Here is a 19,417-nt window from a genome sequence, read left to right as displayed (position 1 = left end):
CTGTGTTTATCCAAGTAAGAGAGGCTTAGTTCTGAGATACTGTCACAAACTTGTAGTAATGCAGATTGAATCAGCACAACTGGACGCTGCCCCTACAAAACAATGCCCTCCACAAAGAGAACTGGATGTGAGGGAGAGGGATTCTAGCCCATACTTCTGCCTGCCGTGCTAGTTTTCTATGTATATCTATGCAGTCCCCCAGTCATGAAGTCTGAGGTAGTACAGACCAGATACTGGTTTAACCACTTCAGGGAAAACTTAGCCTTAGAAAGCCTGAAGGAGTTCTCTGAATATTTACCATCTATAGTCGTGGATGTTTTTTGTTCTTTTTTAAGGCAATAGTCCCACATTGGCTTTTTTTCTGTTGTTTCTTTAAAAAAAATAATCAAGTTGTCTAACCAAAAAAAAATTACACACAAAAAAATTAAAAAATACACACCTTTGGTCCTGCTACAGAAATAATGATCTGGCCTGGAGGCTGGATCCAGGGCTCTCCGTCGACTTGTACTGGAATTGGCTTCAGAAGCATCAGACGGAAGTAGGAACCTTGGGCTATGCGGATACCTGAACGTAGGCCACCCTGTACTTGGCCCTATTAAGAGTGACATAGTCAAAGCAATCTTTTTAAATACATAAAAATATTGTTAAGATAAACCACACACATTTTATAACTCATTTTACAAGAGGAAGAATTGGTAAAACTGATACAATGCTAGTGATGCTTCGAAGACACTTGCGGCGCAAGGGTTTTTTTGCCTCAGGAAACACTCATAAAACTGCAACCTCAAAATGTATTTTTAAAAAATGTTCACCTTGATCACTTTAGCATTTGAGATATTTGTCAAGATTCAACAAATGGCGAAGTACAAAATGTTTTAAAAGCCATTTATATGTTTTTTACCACTTTTCAAGGTGACATACAACTGTAAGATAACCGCCAATTATCTTTATTAAAATGTATTATTCTCAGGCTTTAAATGAATCAATTACAGAAAGATGGGGAATGCTCTGTAACCATTGATACAGTGCAACTTTACAGACTGTCATTTGAATTTCAATTCAATTTTAAATTTACAAGTTAATAATTTCATGCCAAGTCAAATGTGCAGGGGGTGGGGGGGAGCATCATGGTGACTTATACCACATTGTGTCTTGGGTCAATTTGTAAGAGACACTTAGAAATTATAGTTGAGCAAGAAGTCCTAATAGTTTTGATTGCTTTAGTCAAACTGGCATTAAGCAAAAGACTTACCATGTGAACAACTCCAGTCACACCAACAACTTCTAGTAAGCCATCGTCAATTCTTGGTTTCTCAAACCGGTTATCATTATCAGAGCCCCAAAGATCAGCACCAGATCCCCAACTGGACAACAAAATAATAAATAATAATCTTTATTACGGTCGTTGACCAGCACAAGTTGTAAAACAGTAATACTATACAGTAAATGCAATATAAGGAAAGTGTTGCAGTATTACGGAGATTAAAATTAATGTAGCATTAAGACTGAGGGGGAGGGAATCTAAAAATACAAAATTTTAAAACATGATATAAAACACAAACAGAATAGATAAAATGCATGTAAGCTAAAAAGGACTCAGCCAAACACTTTGTTTCAGTCAAAAAGCAGTATAAAATCAGAAGAAATTTAAAAGAGGGGATAATCAGCATTCTATGGGGTCCTGCTCAGCACAGAGTCACTGAAAATGCTAGTAAATACTAGTAAAATAGATTAAAATAAAAGGGCAGCTTATTCCTGCTTATTGAACAATTACAACTCCAAACACAGCTCAGCTCCCAATCTGGGAGGAGATATACAATTCAGGGGCTCTATAAAGTGTTAGCATTGAATTAGCTACTTTTAAGCTGGCAATACCTATCCCCACATGCCCAGCTACAACTAGCCGAGATATGAAACAACAAAATAAGAAGCAGACAGAAAACATTTTTTTAAAAAAAATACTATTTTCTCAATCCAGTGCAGTATAAGGCAATACAAAGTTTAAATGGCAATAAGTGAAGATATTCAGAAGATAAGACCCTCAGGCTTAGACTGCCATTTTAAATGTTTCAAAAAGCAACAGAAGCACAATGTACATCTTTCCTCCCCATGGCCACCCGGAGAGGAGGGCAAGAGTGGCAAGTGTTCTCCCACCTATGGTTGAGCCAGTTCCCATGAATTCGATGAGGCTCTAGACACAATCCATGTGTAGAGTCGAGACGGGTTTGGCGGGGAGAGCGGGTCAAGCTGGTGGTTCTCACGATGGGGGAGAACAGAGCTAGGCTCCATTAGCCTGGTTCTCCTCCATCGTGAGAACAGTCTCAATGGGTCATACTCTCAGGGAGTGGGGTATGGCATGGTTGGTTCTGCCCCCACACTTGGAACAAGTCCTAGGGATGCCCATATTCTTCCCCACCTTTCCCATACAGCCCAGAGGCAACAGGTAACTCATTCCCTACATGCAAGTTATTTACGCTTCCTCTGTTGCCACCTCTTCAGAAAATCTGAAGGAGCATTGTGAGCTGTCCTGATCCACAGAACTCACAGATTAAGAAGGATGCAAGGAAGGAGTGGAAACAGTATCCAGGCAAGTGGAGTAGGAGGTGGACTCCTCTTGTTTCCTTCATTCCACCCTTTAGAAGCTCTTTCCCAACATAAGGCAGTCATCTCATCAGATTAAATATGTTCTCCCATGTCCTCAAACTCACTCTCAGAGGTGGGCTTCCCACTGCTTAACCTATATTCTTTATCCAACCTCACAATTTTGTATGTTCATCATCAACATAACACACAGAGTTTATAATTCCTCAGTATCAAAAACAACATACTACAACAAGATGAACACCATTTGACTAAGGGGAGTAAAAAAAAAAGTGAAGGGCACATAAAACATTTGACTGTACAGAAGGTAACATTCTTCCCTCAGTTGGAGTAGTATTTCACTTTCTGTGCTGGCACAGTAACCAGAAATGTGAGCAAACCATAGTCAATGATATGTATGGTGATTTCATGAGAAAACAATGAGAAAAGCCTAGAGAAAGCTCTAGGAGCCAGCATTTGTCTAGACAGACTCAGATACTGAAATCACTGGAATAAGGACCCAGGGATTTACAGCTCATTATTTTAATCATGAGGAAGAGCGGACAGCTTTCTGACAAACTCTTTGCTTTTGGTTTTATGGCCTGAAGAGGGCACTTTAGGATATCTTGTAAGTCTACACAAGCTGACAAAAACATTTACTGAGACTACACTTTATTATAAGCACTTTTAAAGCTAAGCAGTGAAGATAAGAAGAAATCGATATTCACATGAACCCTACCAACATTAGCAATTAGTCAATCAAATTGCTTGGCTAGAATGAAAGCTCAGCATCCAAACAGATTTTTACTGTAGGTAGGTATAACTTTAAGAATCCAGACCTGCTGTCCAGATCCTGTCAGAATACTAGACCTATAATACATTGAGGCCATTCACACAAGCAAAAACTGTGTTCTACCCTGGTTTGGGAACTATGTGGGCTCCCAATTTTCATTTGCATGGAAGCAAGGTAAGAGGAAAACATGGGTAAAAGTGACTGTGTGGAAGCAAGGTAGGAGGGAAACCCGGGTAGCTTTTCCTCCTACCTTGCTTCCGCACAATCACTTCTACCCAGGTTTTTCTCCTACCTTGCTTCCATACAACTGAAAATTGGGAGCACATACAGCTCTGAAACCCAGGAAGAACACAGTTCTTGATTGTGCGAATGACCTCATTCTCTATTAGTTTACTAAAATGTTAAAAATTAAGAAAACAAGCAACAATGTTAATACGGGGAAAATATATATCAGAGGCAACATAAGAGATATATTTAAATGTTGGCATTTAAAGAAGTCACTCCATCTTAAAGGCTTGTCTACACTGCAACACCAACTTGCACACTGATGATTTTCAGGACCTGAGGTGTCTTTGCATGTGACTGAGTACTATTTGAACAGCTGCTGAATTATTGAATGCTATGTTACACAGAAGCATACTAACCCTAAGGTTTGTCCATGGGATTTTTCCTTTGTTATACACTTAACACATATACACCTTTTGGTATAACATAAGATTTTAACACATTCACCTTACCCCAAAATACTAAAACCAAACAATTTCCATTTATTAAGTTGGCTTCAATCCGAGATGTTAACTGAACAAATTTTACTTTAATTGACTGTCTAATATCTTTTGCTAGCAGAATATGTAGATATTTGAAAAAAAGTTTCTGGAATCTAAATGGCCAATGATCGAATCCAATACAAGAAGATAATAAACCCAACAATGTTGCCTTAGATTTATTCCAGTTTATTTTATACCTAGACCATGTCTGTTTTTCCGACAACTCACTAGTAGAGCTTTTGGTTGTTTGCCATTCCTTGACCTCTATACTGTGCACCAAGTGGAAGACTCAAGGTGGACTCAGCCTTCCATCCTTCCGAGGTCGGTAAAATGAGTACCCAGAATGTTGGGGGCAATATGCTAAATCATTGTAAACCGCTTAGAGAGCTCCGGCTATAGAGCGGTATATAAATGTAAGTGCTATTGCTATTGCTAAGATGAGTTTGTTGGCATATGATTGATCATTTTGCACCATAGCTCATTGTTAAAGGGGCCACAGCTCAGCAGTAGAGCACATGCTTTGAACAAAGAATGCCTTAGGTTTAACCTCTGGCATCTTCCGTTAAGAAGAACTTGGGTTGCAGGGCTGAGAAAAAGATCTGCTGAAGACAATGTAGGGCTACTGCCAGCTGGAACCAACAGTACCAAGCTAGATGGATCAATGGGACGCTTGGTACAAAGCAGTTTCATATGGCCACATCCCTAGCTGAATGGACAAAGGCAGGACGAGGGGAATTAACAAAGCAGTCAGAACAGAGAGGGGGGTGTGGGGGGAGGGAGAGGTTTTTTTAAAATATTGTGATGTATTTTATTTTGCATCAGTGAAACAGTTGCCCCACTTCGAATCAGTGCATTTCAACTTTTCAAACAATTCCTGGTGACACCTGACCAATTCTAATAAATTTTCAGTAGTTCCACAACTACATTGGCTCAGAATAAGCTCCTAATACAAACTGCAGGAATCTCTCATTACTACAGATAGATAGGTTTGTTCGGTCATTGACCAGCAAAAGATTACTACATTAATACAAATATTCTGGCTATTAGAACACAGGGCAGGATGCAATCTTATTGCAAGTACCGTTGTCTTAGAGGGACAAAAACATTGGTACAACTGCATGCGTGTGCACGTACATGCGCGCGCGTGTGCACACACGCACACACACACACACACACACACACACGGTTTCTACCTGGGAATATTAATGAAAATAAGGCCCTCAATATTTGGAAGTTCAACTTCATGCTGGTCCACCTGGAGTTTTATTTCTTTATGAAGATTTCTGGTATGACTCATTTTCTGCAGTCCAACTTTTACATAGACACCTTTGTTGTGAAACCTAGAGGGAGATACATTTTTCATTTCAATATTCATGTCATGCAAATTGCAAACTTCACATCACAATACTGCCTGTACTCTGCTCATGAATACAAGCTATTCCCCCTCAGACTTTAAAGGAGACCTCCTTGTTACTTTTTTTTAAAAGTTTGACACACTCCAGGTTTTGTCTGCAACTGGCACACAAAGTGCACATTTTCCAAGAACATGCAGAACACACAGAACTACAATGAAATCTTCACAGAACCCATTCGCTTCCATATTTTAATTTCTTCATTTTATGGATGGATACTCCAGACTTCAATATAAATATTTAGAGGGCAGCTTATACACTAAAATAAGGGGCGGGGGACCCCCCAAAATAGGGAAAAAGCAGCAGGGGGAAAAGCAGTTTTAAAACAGGCTCTGGAGGTTAAAAAGATTAACTAGCCTGGGAAAACAAGGTCGCCAAGTTCCAAGCCCTTAACGGCTTTTATAGGAAGGACCAGCATTTTCGGACATGCTCACAAATGGACAAGAAACCAATGGAGCTATTTAAGCAACAGCTTACCTTACTGTGACTTCTATGAATTGGGATAACTGAAACCAGGTCCTACAGAATAAATCCTTAAATGGATTTAAAACTAAAAATTGACTTCAAAGGAAAATGAAGATCCTATACTTGTTCACTGGGAAGTAAAGCATGTTGAAACGAACATATTCCTTAAGCATATGTGAATAGGATTGTTGTTATTGGGTGGTTGTTTTTTAAGACTCAAGTATCTCTCAAAGTCAGATAAAGAGTAAACAAAAGAGTATCCTTCTTAACAGTCACTACATATAACAACTCAAACTGCTACACAGATCATATGGTGATGGATTCAACTGAAGCAGAGTGCCTACTCTCGACAGCTGTGAAAGCAAGTACCACCTCAGAACAGCTATCGGACACCAAAGATCTATCTTGCAGTGATTCTTATTTAGAGAAGACGGTGTGAACCATATCATTGACCCTGCCACATGGTTCCAATTTGCATACATGGCAAGGGTCTCTATAAGGTGTTGGCCAACTCAGGCAATGGCTGAGACCCATGCCCATCAGAGAGGCCACAGCTAGCCCAAGGCCTTCCTGCCCAGTGTTCATGTCACAGCCATGAACAACGGCACTAAAGGAGGGGCACCCACTATTGCCATAAGTTCTCCTTCCTACTTCCTCCAGCCCTTACAACTTCCTGGAAAACAGCAGGAGAACCACTGTGCACAATTGTGCGCAGGTGCCATTTCAAAATTCCCCTCCACAACATACATCAGGGGCTGAGACCCCTGGGAATTTTAAAACAGTGTTGTTCTAGAGCAGTTGCTGCCACCACCTTTACATAATAAGCTTATCAGAGTCTGATGTTGTGGAAGCTTACAAGGTAGAGACTCCTTTTTCAGCTCCATTTTAGAAATCCCAAATAGGGAATTCCCATAGGACAACTAATTTTCTAATTTTCAGTCATATATACCCAGAGGAAAGTAAGCACAGATATCTGAAGTATTAGAAGAGGAACAAAAGATTCCTCAGTCCCCAGATACAACAATCACATTTCCTTCTAATATGGTACTATATTATATGATTTTTAATAGTCTCACGTATCTCCATATTGTAAGAATGTGTCTCCTGCCCTCCATGAACACCAACGAATGCCTCCTCAACAGTGTGCATGTGTGCGGTTGTTCATTTAAGATTAAGTTACAGATACCTGCTGTTGAATTTGTCTGGCTCTTCTTCCCGGGCATGATGAAAACCTAGACTCAGTTCTGCATCAATTCCAATACCACAGTAATTGTTCATTTGTACAATCTGAAACATTTAAGAAACAGAAATAAAGACCTACAATCTATTCCAGACTTCTGATTTCAAACAAATTGGCTGAAATATTAGCATTACAAATGCTTCAGATATAAAGGTACAACAAACTAAATGCTTGACAGTGTAGCTGAGTATTGATTTTGCGACATTGCTTTTGGATTTTTAAGAGGTTCCTGTAATGATTATTAATTTTATTTGTACGCCACACTGAATGCCTTTTTAAAAGAAGGCAGTACAGAATATTCCAAAATAAAACAACAAAAACAGACAGTATGGTATGGTGATCAGAGTACTTGATTTGGTCCAGAGAGGCCTAGGTTCAAATCCCTTCTTCACCATGAAGCCCATAAGATGATCTTGGCAAGTCAAGCACACAGTGTCTAACAGACATCACTGGGTTGTTGGGAGGATCAAATGGGGTGACTTCCATATACATTACCTTGAGCTTCTTGGACGAAGGTTGGGACAGACATGTGAGAATGTAACAAAGTTGAAATTCTATCCTAGATTTGTCTTAAATAATCTTAGATGCTATAATATTAATAGGAAGTACTTCTTTAAATGTCATTATTCAAACTAGTGATTCAAGGTAGGGATGTGCATGAACCAGTTCGGAGGTCCGGCGTTCAGACCGGTTTGGCAGGGCGTGTGTGTGTTATCTTTAAGGAGCAGGGAGGGTGCCACTGAAACCCACCCAACGCGTCCCCCCTGCTGGTGCTGCCACCTAAACCGCTGGTATGGTGCTGCTGCGCACCTCCTTGCAGCCCCAGTCAGGGTCAAACCAGAAGTGCCCGACACATGTGCATGCACACACGTCAGACACTTTCGGTTTGATGCTGACCAGGGCTGCAAGGAGATACACAGCAGCCCAGCACCAGCCGGGAAGAGGCGGCACCCTCCCTGTTCCTTAAAAGGTAAATCCCCTGCCGCCGAACCATCCGACCGACAGTTTGTGCACATCCCTAGTTCAAGGGTAATTCAATAGCTAGGGGATCACCATTAACACCCATGCATCCCAAGAATTAGGTCAATCAAAAAGAAAGCTTAAGAGATGTCTCTTGAGAAGCATAATTTTGTGATAAATTCTGAAACCAAACATGACCAGATCATTCTCACCATAATATATTTCAAGAGAAAGTGTTAACATTCATGGAGGAGGTGAGTTTTATTTGGCAAAAGTTTTATTTATTCTATTTATTTTTACTAGAAAGAACAGTATTACAGTTTTACAAGATTCCCCCACCCCCCGGGGGGAAATCAGTAATAAGAGTTTGGATTAATCCTAATCAAGGTGAAATATCCTAATTACCATCAAATAAATATTTCATACATGGTGCTTCACTGGTGAATTACTACATCCAATACCATTCTGACAAGGGCGGGGGAGTGAACTGATGCATATTAAATGTTCATAAAGACTCCATATTTGAATATTTAATCATCTTTAAGAAGGGAGTGATTTTCCCCCAAGGTGTTTGCATACCATATTTTTATAAATACATTTTCTACATGGACTGTACTCTATGTAGCTATAATATCTGCCTCAACAGTGTTGGGTTGTAATCAAAAGTTACCTCTCTCTGCAGGAAGGAAACCTTTGGATGCAACCCATTGTCCTTGAATCTGACAATGGGTTGTGAATCACCACAAACAGGACATCAGGAAGGGGAGGGAATAGGGCAGGATGAGAAACACAGATGTGCAAAGAGGAAAGAGATGAGAGAGAAATTGGCAAGGTGGCTGGGTGAGAAGAGCGATTCTCCTTCAGTCTGTTGATTGGGTACTTAGCTGATGGTGCGAAGGAGGGCTGTTATCTTCGAATTTACCAATCAAAACTGGCTTTTGGTACAACTTTTATTAGGTAGTTCAATAAGTTAATGGATTTAAGGGTTTCTCTTTTGAGGGGAAAAACAACAAGAGAAATACCTTAGGAGGCTCAAGCTCTAACACACCATTTTCTGAGCTTTCAATCGCTTCTTGAGCATCTAGAAGGATGTTCCAGCGATCCATGAGTACATTGTCTGCTTCATCTACAGATATCAGAATGGAGTACGGATCTTCGCCACTATATCCTGCACCCCAGCGCAGCACCCTCCCCAAGTCATTACCTGATTGAAAAGGACATATTTTTATTAACACTTGTTCAAAAACAAAAGGCCTAGCTCCAAAAGAAATCAGAAGGTCAACATAAATACTACTCCCATCATCTTTTAAACAATCACTTGCAAATTTTAAGGGCTTTGCAGATTTCTTGCCCTTCATACATTTTAAACATTTTACTTCATACATTTTAAAACATACATTTTACTTGCTACAAAAGCTAAACAAGAATGTATGTATGTATGTGTGTATGTATGTATGTATGTATGTATGTATTTAACTAACTAACTAACTAACTAACTAACATATTTGTATACCGCCCAAAACATACATCTCTGGGCAGTTGACAAGAAGACTTTAGGCAAAAAGTCTGCCAGTTTATGAACCAACTTAACAGTTTCTCATTGATCCTAGAACAGTTTCAGACTCACCTGTTCCTAAAGGTAAAATAGCCACAGATGGCTCTGAACAGACGAGCTTGTGCCTGATCTCTTCCAGTGCACCGAGAACCCAACCAACTGTGCCATCACCGCCACACACCAATATTCGGAAATAGGGAATTTGAGAGAATGTATGAAATCTTCAATATAAAAACAACACAACATTATTGCAGAAATGCTGTAAATTAAAACATGCATCCAGGCCTCTAATTCTCTAGCCAAATAAATATTTTTGGTTGATCAACTGCCTTTTGACTGGCTGAGACTAGGATCCAAAGAACTACACAACTAGTTCTGCATACTCAGAGGAACATAGGCCTTGTGTTATTCAAAAAGCAGTCTTCCATGCCACAGTTCTAGGTTATACCTGTATATGATGTTGGGGAATTGCAGTTTCTTAACTAGCTATAGTTAAAACAAACCGAGATATCAAACCACAGTTTGATCCGGTTTAATATCCTGGCTTGTTCTACCTGGTTAACAAAACAAAGTTCCCAGATTTATATGTATCACAGAACTCAGGTTTGTGCTCAAGATGAAAGCGGAAGCCTCCTTCCCTTGTGTGCAAGAGAGAAGCAGAGCAGACCAGGAGTCTGGGTTCCCTTACTGTTGTTCACATAGCACTGAAACATGATTCGGTGTTACGTCTGATCTGGGCTACTATTTACATACCACTTTTCAATAAAAGAAGTTCTCAAAGCAGCTTGCACAGAATAATACAGGTCAACCTTGTTACATACAGTCGTCCTGACAACTGCGGTCTCGCATATATCCGTGGTCAAGCAATAGAGACCTGACCTTGGTACACATGGTAGAAAAAAGGGTATCTGCGGACTCAGGGTGGATTCACCATTTTGCTAACGGGAGCCATTTTGTGGCTCTTTCCTAAAAAGAAAAAAATCCCTGTGATTTTTCACAGAAAACCGGCTGAATTGGGGGCTTGGGGAGCATTGCTGGACAGCTGGAGACCTGGAGAACATGGTATGGTACATAATTTCACTTGTTTCTGCCTTTTAGAAGCATTTTTGGACCCTCCCCCCCCCTTTTTTTTTTTGCTCACCAGGAACCTAACCCCCCAATTTCCATTCACTCAATGTCTTGTTGTCCGAATTTCTATTATCTGTTGTTTAAGCCAACGGAACCCACATGGATAACGAGGATATCTATCTGTAAAATTGAAGTCAGAAGCAAGTTCACTGTCACAAAGAGCTCATAGTCTAAGACGAAACACAAGGGAAAGACCAGTAACAGCCACTGAAGGAACGTGCTGGAGTTGAATAATGCCATTGGTTCTTCCCCTTCTAGGTTAATATTCTAATTTTATTTTAATTGCTGCTTTAATTGTTGTACACCACCCAGAACCTGATGTTTGGAGAGACATAGAAACGTAATGAATAAAAAATAAAATACAGTATATACAAGTTTGTGCAAGAACAAGCCTGGAACAGAGGCCAATCATTTTGCACAATAACCACAAGCTATGTCCCACAAGCTAAGCACAACACTAGTCTAGATGCTATTTCATATTCCCAATTATTTTTTTAAAACCTAGTGAATAAAAGGAAGTTATTGACTGCACTTTATATGGTTTCAAAAAACATTCTATTTCAAGGTGTGGCAGTCAACCAAGTTTTACAGATGAAGCAAAGAGCGCAGCAGACCACAAATAATCCCATTCTGAAGTCAAATAATAAAAGTGAGTTCTACCTATCAATAATAGATAACTAGCTTGATTAGACATTACTGTTCTCTCTCCCCACAATAGATGCATTCCATTACACATTTGGTGCATCACTGTGTCTTTGACAAATTAGCTTCTGTTGCATTTTTATAACTGCTGCCAAATTCCAAATGTAAAAATAGAAATGCCATTTATTAAACTCACCCCTACAGTTCTGTTAGCTGACATTAAAAGCTGTTCAAAATAGTGGAAAGATTTATTATTTGACAGCTGGGTTAAACATCCCTACTCCATTGTGTCTTTTGGCATTAAAATTTTTCATCCTCCGCTGCACCACTGCTCACACTATGGCTGTTGCCCAATTACTGCACTAAAAGCTTTTGAAGCCAGTGGCTAGGATCCAAAGACCTGGACAACTACTGCTGCACATCAGTGAGGATTTGGCTTTCATGAATAGCAGCCCTCCACCCAATGCCACCACAGGTGGAGGCATCTGCTATTTAAAAAACAAAAACTTACACAGACCACTAGGCAGCTGCAAACACCTTAAGGCATGCCCCTCAAAACAGTTATTCTGAATCCAGCCCTTGTGTTTATTGCTGGCCAATGTTGAATGCAAACCTGCCATCTCACCACACTATCATGACACAATGGTATGAAGAAAAAAACCAACACAAAGTCAAAGACTGGAGATTCAACACCTGTAATCTGCAATACCAAATCACAAACAGGAATCCAAGGAGCAAAAAGCAGTCGAGGTGGGAAATGGCTGCAGCAGCTTGATGGGTGGGAAAAGGTTATTACCTTTGCTCATAACACCCCATTCTTCCTCCAGGGAGCTCCAATTCACTTAGATACGGCTCCCAGGCAGTCTCCTATCCAAATACTGCACAGAATTGGGCCACTTAGCTTCTGCCATTGGACTACATCATGTGCCCAACAGCAGGAAGCAGAAGAATAGATGGAAGGGGCCCATCAGAAACCAAGCCAAGAATACCATTTGAACAAATCTTAAGAGAAAGAGGAAATCTATGTTAACAGGAATGAATTGTTACCCAGGCAGTGGGCCTCCATTCGTCAGTTCGAAGATTTGATGAGGATTCAAGAGTTTTCGAAAACTGTACAGCAAATCCCGACCTTTAAGGCCTCCACTTTTTGGATTCACAAATACAAGCAGCGGGCAGCAGTTCTGTGGAAGCTTGGTTGGCTAGAAGATGCAAAAAAAAAAGTCATTAAAGAAAGTTGCAGATGTGACTGATAAGACCCTATTTCAAAAAACAAAATGAAAAACAAGAAGGCTTGAATAAAACATGCATGTTTTAGTAGAGAAGACTTCCTACCCACTGTCTATTGAGAATATCTTCTGTGCAAGCCTTCAGCTACATTTCCCCAATGCACAAAGTTCATCTGCACTTTTGCGCCATTTAGTCATTTCAATAATACACTCACACAGAATAAACTCCCTCTTGATGGTTTGCTCATTCCCGAAATCAGATTCAAGTGTATTTGTTTTAGCCCTAGGGCATCACAAAAAGCTTGCAAACATTACAGCATAAAAGCAAACAATAAACATAGCCCATTGCCTATAAACAACATGATATTAAACATGTAAATGTTCACTTCACTTTCTCCATTAGCTTGAGAATTGGAATGTGCTCAGGGGGCAATCTATTCACCCCGATATTCCAAGGTGCCGTCCAAGAAGAGCAGCATACCTAATGGCACCTAGTGATCACAGTCTACACTGGAGACAGTAAACACGTCTGCTGCAGTTCTACAGAGTGTAATCAACATGTCTGCAAATTTAAACGTGTGTGGGTGTGGGTGTGACCTCTGACTGGACTAGGGCTCCATGGCATGAAGACTGAGGTTACTGAAAGACATGTGCATGTTGTTTGCACTACTTATTTGCTCCAAGGAACCCTAGTGTATCCACGGGATTCCTGTTTGCTGCATAAAGCATGGAGTCACCCTGAGTTCAAGGCAGAGATGAGATTGCAACAATCCGCATTCTACTCTCTGAATGGAGGATAAGGAATGGATTGTTCTAGGCAGCTGCTAACACATATGAACAGCCTGCCACCAACTCAAAGGGCTACTGGAAATCATACCAGTGTTTGAAGAAAGCAACTTTTGTTGGCTTAAGTACGTGGAAAACGGCAATGATGGAGCGAGATTTATTTTAGACAGAATGAATGGATTAATACCACTAAGCCCAGCCTTTAAAAAAAACAAAACTCCTCGAGCACCAACAGCCATGACTGGATACTTTGGAGCCTCAGTTCCAACCATACCAACCATGATTTGCACTAATCACAGTTTAGAGCCCAAATCATGGTCCAAGCTTCTAAATGTATAGGCCAACCATTATTTAGAGCTGGTTCTCTTCATTTTTCATCTCTAGATGCAGCTGCCTCCAGAGGAAGAGCAACCATAATGGGTATGATTTTTTCAGTTCAGATATCACACAAAAGCATAATTAGCACAATATCCATGCTTTGCAAACCCACTTCATACCAAGATTTCTGATTCTGATTTGACAATTCAGCTATTACCCTAACCCACCAAGCTAAATTTTCCTTGACTTTGGTTTGATGCAAGGTCTGAACAGAACCAAAATTTTACTTTTGCTCTGACTACATATGCCTCATGGAGTCCAAAAGCTTGCAACAATTTTTGAAGTAGCTTGTTCAGTAAGAAATATTACTACTCCTATATTTATAATATGAGAATGTACTAGAAAAGCTCTTCCCTTTCCAAGGTTTGAGTACCTGCCCAAATGGTGATTGACTACATATTCCTAGTACAGATGTGCAAATGTGACTTTCGTGCTTCTTCCCTACATGGAAATACTAATCATGAAGGAAAAGCTCACTATGTGAAGCAACAGACTCCATCTATTTGTCTCTGCATATCCATCGCCTCAGCTATTTAACTTTCCCTCGCACTCCTAATTTCCAGGGAACATTGGAAGCTGCCTTATACCAAGTCAGGCCATTGGTCCATCTAGCTCAGTATTGTCCTCACTGACTGGCAGTGGCTCTCCAAACATTCAGGCAAGAGTCTTTCCAAGCTCTACCTGGAGATGCTGGGGATCAAACCTAGGACCTTCTGCATGCAATGTAGATGCTCTCCTATTGAATTACGGCCCCACCCCAATCTGCTGCTACGGACAGAAAGATGCAGAGATACAACAGATAAGGCAGCGGGGGTGCGGGCAGAGAAATTTCTTCTTCTCTGTGTGTAAGATCCCCTCCAACTTCCCCTGCAAGCAGGGGGGGACTTCAGAGTTCTCAACAGACAGTGTCAAGCTATTCTCAAGTGTGAGTGCCACTTGTCTCTTATTTATGCTAATCCCATTTCAGGATTTGAATCATATGTGTAGGAGCCCATCCAAGCAAGATCCAACTCATATAGGGGAAAGTTATCTTTATGCAACTACAAAATTTCAAGCGAGTGGGTTTTATTCATTCATTCATTCATTCATTCATTCAATTTCTATACTGCCCTTCCAAAAAATGGCTCAGGGTGGTTTACACAGAGAGATAATAAATAAAGAAGATGGCTCCCTGTCCCCAAAGGGCTCACAAACTAAAAAGAAACATAAGATAGACACCAGCAACAGTCACTGGAGGGATACTGTGCTGGGGGTGGATAGGGCCAGTTACTCTCCCCCTGCTAAATAAAAGAGAATCACCACTTTTAAAAGGTGTCTTTTTGCCAAGTTAGCAGGGGTTCAAAGATGCTTACTACAAATAATTAATATGTTCAACTGTACCTTTTAGTTAACATGCCATCCGCAAAGCCTAAATCTATACTATGACTTCTGTCATACATCATGAGAAAAAAGTTTTACTCTGGCCCCTTGAGCAAGAACCATGAAGTTGCTTTCCTACTGTGCAATTCCACAATAGGAGCATAGGAACATAGGAAGCTGCCATATGCTGAGTCAGACCATTGGTCCATCTAGCTCAGTATTGTCTACACAGCCTGGCAGCGGCTTCTCCAAGGTTGCAGACAGGAATCTCTCTCAGCCCTATCTTGGAGAGGGAACTTGGAACCTAGATGCAATTCCCAGAGCAGCTCCATCCCTTAAGGGGAATATCTTACAGTGCTCACACGTCAAGTCTCTCATCCATATGCAACCAGGGTGGACCCTGCTTAGCTAAGGGGACAAGTCATGCTTGCTACCACAAGACCAGCTCTCCTCTCCAATCCTCAGGGGAGGAAAGGAGAGGGGAGGGAGAATAATGCAGCAATGAGGGTAGGTTGTGAAGACAGTCATGAAAGTCGTCATCTCCTACTAGAGATCAATGTGTAGGAAAGATCCGTGTGATCAGCCTGACCCACAAGGCTGTGTCATTTACACACAATCCGAAACAGCATGAAAATCATATCACAGGGTTGCCACAACCACACTGCTGGAGGTGTGTGTGAGAACTAGGCCACTATACATTCTGATAATTTCAGAAGACTTAAACTTGGCATCGTAGCTTAGAAATATGAGCTCACAACAAGCTTCAAGAGAGCCAACTGGATATGGACATATTTTTTAAGAGTACCTTAAGTGGTGTAAATTAATCTATCATCATGTTTTCAACATGCAGACAACTTTGTTATTTGAGCTACATTCTAACTATCCTTCAAGATTATGAATGTTGAAGCTGTTTTTCTTTTAGGTAGAACAAAAATAGCTCATTATTTTAAGGCCAAAATCAAACACAACTGTTCTTTGTTTATAACCACACATTCCCTTGCTGGCAGTAAAATTTGCTCCATTCCCTTATTTGTTAATTGCTCCCATACTCTCTGTAGCCAGAGTGAAAAAGGAAAGGGAACTCAGAGTACGACTGGATTTAATTTAAAATTATTTTCATGTGGAGTTACAGTTACTTTCATTTAGGAAACCCTGCATTACTTTTATTATTAGAGTAAATTTATAACTCCTTGATAACATTGGCCACAAATTTATTTAATGCAATTTGCACTAGAAGATTGTGGTAAAGATTAGTTATGTAAAGGGCATCAGTTCAGGTGTACATCAAGCAAAATAAAAAAATCTGGTATATACAGTAAAGAACATAAGAACAGCCCTGCAGGATCAGGCCCAAGGCCCATCTAGTCCAGCATCCTCTTTCACACAGTGGCCCACCAAATGCCACTGGAAGCTTACAGACAGGGGTTGAGGGCATGCCCTCCCTCCTGCTATTGCTCCCCTGCAACTGGTACTCAGAGGCATCCTGCCTTGAGGTGGCCTATAGCCCTCCGACTAGTAGCCGTTGATAGACCTCTCCTCCGTGAAGTTATCCACGCCCCTCTTAAAGCCATCCAGGTTGTTGGTTGTCACCACATCTTGTGGCAGAGAATTCCACAGGTTGATTATGCGTTGTGTAATAAAGTACCTCTGTTTGCTTGTCCTAAATTTCCTGGCAATCAATTTCATGAGATGACCCTTGGTCATAAACTAGTTAGATAGTGAGGTAAAGTGTGCCGTCGAGTCAGTGTCGACTCCTGGCGACCACGGAACCCTGTGGTTGTCTTTGGTGGAATACAGGAGGGGTTTACCATTGCCATCTCCCACACAGTATGAGATGATGCCTTTCAGCATCTTCTTTATATATAGTTCTCCTAGACGTAACCGTGACTAATCCCATGCATGGCAGTTCTCGCAGGAGTTTGCAAGCAACTGCCTGAGAGATAGCAATGGAGATTGGGGAGAAAATGGCGGTGGTAGCTGGTCAGCTGGCCAGTGAGGGAAAGCGCCTCCCAGGCAGGTGAGGAAAGGAAGCACCGGCCGGCGAGAGAAAGCACTACCAGTGGGGAGGGAGGAAAAGCTCCGGCTGGCGAGAAAAAGCACCGCCGGTGGGGAGGGGAGGGAAAGCGCCGGGCAGGTCAGCCAGCGAGGGAAAGCACCGCCGAAAGGAAAACGGCCTGGGAGGAGGAGAATGGACTGGGGCTGAAGGGTGGGGGGAGAACGGAATGGAGCGGAAAGTGGGGGAATGAACTAGGGGCACAGATGCTCTGTGCCAGATCAGCTAGTATAATTTATTTCCTTTATATCAGCGAACTACTGATAAAGTCCAATATAAAATAAGCTCAAAACACCAACCTAGAATTATAAGTGGCCTTCATAATTGTATTATTATTTATAAGTGAAGGAATATGGGGTGCACACATTTTACTGGGATACCATAGTCTTTTTTAGTCTAGGGTACAAATATTTATTAATGCAAGGCAGAAAGTGGGAGAGGCATTTTAAGCATCATTTGTGAGGATAGCCTAAAGTGACCAACAGTAACTCAAATGAGATTCGTAAGAAAATAATACTTTTTGTTTCTTGCAAATGAAGGGGAAACACTGAAGACATGAATATTTTAAGCTCTCTCTAAAGCAACTATCATTGCTTCATTCTGCCACTGGAGTTATTTAGGTGGAACCTTTTCTCTGCAAGGGTTATAAAATGGGTTCTCTCAACTTTTGTACCAAATTGAAATATTTCTTGGCATAGATGAAAGAGACCTTTTGGCAGTGATGCTCTAACAAGCTGCAGTTCAAAGGTCTATGATGCTTTCATGTTGGCTTGATTCATGTGCAGTAATCTGGATTCCCCGGAAAAAGGGAACCGGACCAATTTACATTGCCTCAGTTTGAGTCTCTTTCCAGACAGACTCTGCAGGTAGTGAGGTGGATATCTTAACATTCCATGACATGTTTAGATCACAGTGCAATATACTACAAAACATGGAATTCAAAAAAGTTCTTTGTGGTAACATGATGAAGTGGGGCATGGAAGTGTGAGGGAGCTCTCATACGACCGCTTCACTACCTCTGTATTTAATCCAGGCTAACAAAAACATCAGCCATCTAATGGCGCAGCAGGAAAATGACTTGCCTAGCAAGAATGAGGTTGCTGGTTTGAATCCCCACTGGTATATTTCCTATAACAGGCAGCAGCAATATAGGAAGATGCTGAAAGGCATCATCTCATACTGCACAGGAGGAGGCAATGGTAAACCCCTCCTGTATTCTACCAAGGACAACCACAGGGCTCTGTGGGTGCCAGGAGTCGACAACTCAATGGCACACTTTACTGTACTTTAACAAAAACATCACCGGCAATTGATGTCAAGTCCACGTAGTAGTCATGTGCAGCAGTCCTGGATAGTAAGTAGCCGCTGAGTGTTTGGGCACAATTGCTTGTAGGTGGGTTCATACTATGCAGGGCAAGCTAGAAACCAATTCAAAGAATAGTCTTCCCATTTTTTATTTCTCAGAAGTGCATACAAATAATTTCTGTTGCACTTAAATGGCACATGCATACATGCATGCTGCCAGGAAGACTGCAACTTTGTTGTGGAGTGATATTTGCTTCTGATCAGCTGATGACCCGGTTTTTCAGCCTGGGCACCAGAGGTTCTGCAGGCAAGCTGCTCAAGGGTCCCAGCCTTTGGACAACTGGACTGCAAACTGCTTGACCTAGCAGAGTCCAGCCACCTAGAGTGAAAAAATGGACAGGTGTCCCTCCCAATGTGGAATGAGAGAATGTTCCAGAAGCCTCAATTATACCAAGAGAGGTCTTTGGGGCATCCTCTCGTGTTGTTCTAGGCAAAGTGCCCAGCATGTCAGAATTGGCTCATTTTCCAACTGTTACTCCAAAATGGGGACTCCAAAAACAGTGACAAGGATTGATTCAGCCACCACTTGGGGCTTGGATATGCCATCTTGTTCAGATGATAACAATGCCCAACTGAGAAAAATGACAGACACAACTATCCTGGAAATTGGATAATTTGTGTGATGTCTCTCTATGCATTTCAACAGAATGCTATAACATGAACAGCTGAAAGGTCTGCATTTGATTTTTCTCCAACACATCCCATTTC

General features: G+C 41.1%; 1 protein-coding gene across 1 annotated transcript in view; it reads right to left on the bottom strand.

Annotated features, from left to right (window-relative positions):
* Window positions 1-19,417, bottom strand: part of DGKQ (diacylglycerol kinase theta) — a 105,052-nt gene that overhangs the window by 10,370 nt on the left and 75,265 nt on the right. The window contains exons 16-22 of the mRNA XM_053290593.1: window positions 12,590-12,741; window positions 9,845-9,993; window positions 9,240-9,421; window positions 7,204-7,304; window positions 5,334-5,480; window positions 1,253-1,364; window positions 440-592 (exon numbers count right to left, since the gene is read on the bottom strand). Of these exons, the coding sequence (XP_053146568.1) occupies window positions 440-592; window positions 1,253-1,364; window positions 5,334-5,480; window positions 7,204-7,304; window positions 9,240-9,421; window positions 9,845-9,993; window positions 12,590-12,741 (996 nt within the window). The remainder of the gene's footprint in view (window positions 1-439; window positions 593-1,252; window positions 1,365-5,333; window positions 5,481-7,203; window positions 7,305-9,239; window positions 9,422-9,844; window positions 9,994-12,589; window positions 12,742-19,417) is intronic.

This window comes from Hemicordylus capensis, chromosome 2 (assembly GCF_027244095.1).
Source record: "Hemicordylus capensis ecotype Gifberg chromosome 2, rHemCap1.1.pri, whole genome shotgun sequence".
NCBI classification, from domain to species: Eukaryota; Metazoa; Chordata; class Lepidosauria; order Squamata; family Cordylidae; genus Hemicordylus; species Hemicordylus capensis.
The sequence above is the reverse complement of the archived record's forward strand: the minus strand, read 5'-3'. Positions and strand labels throughout refer to the sequence as shown.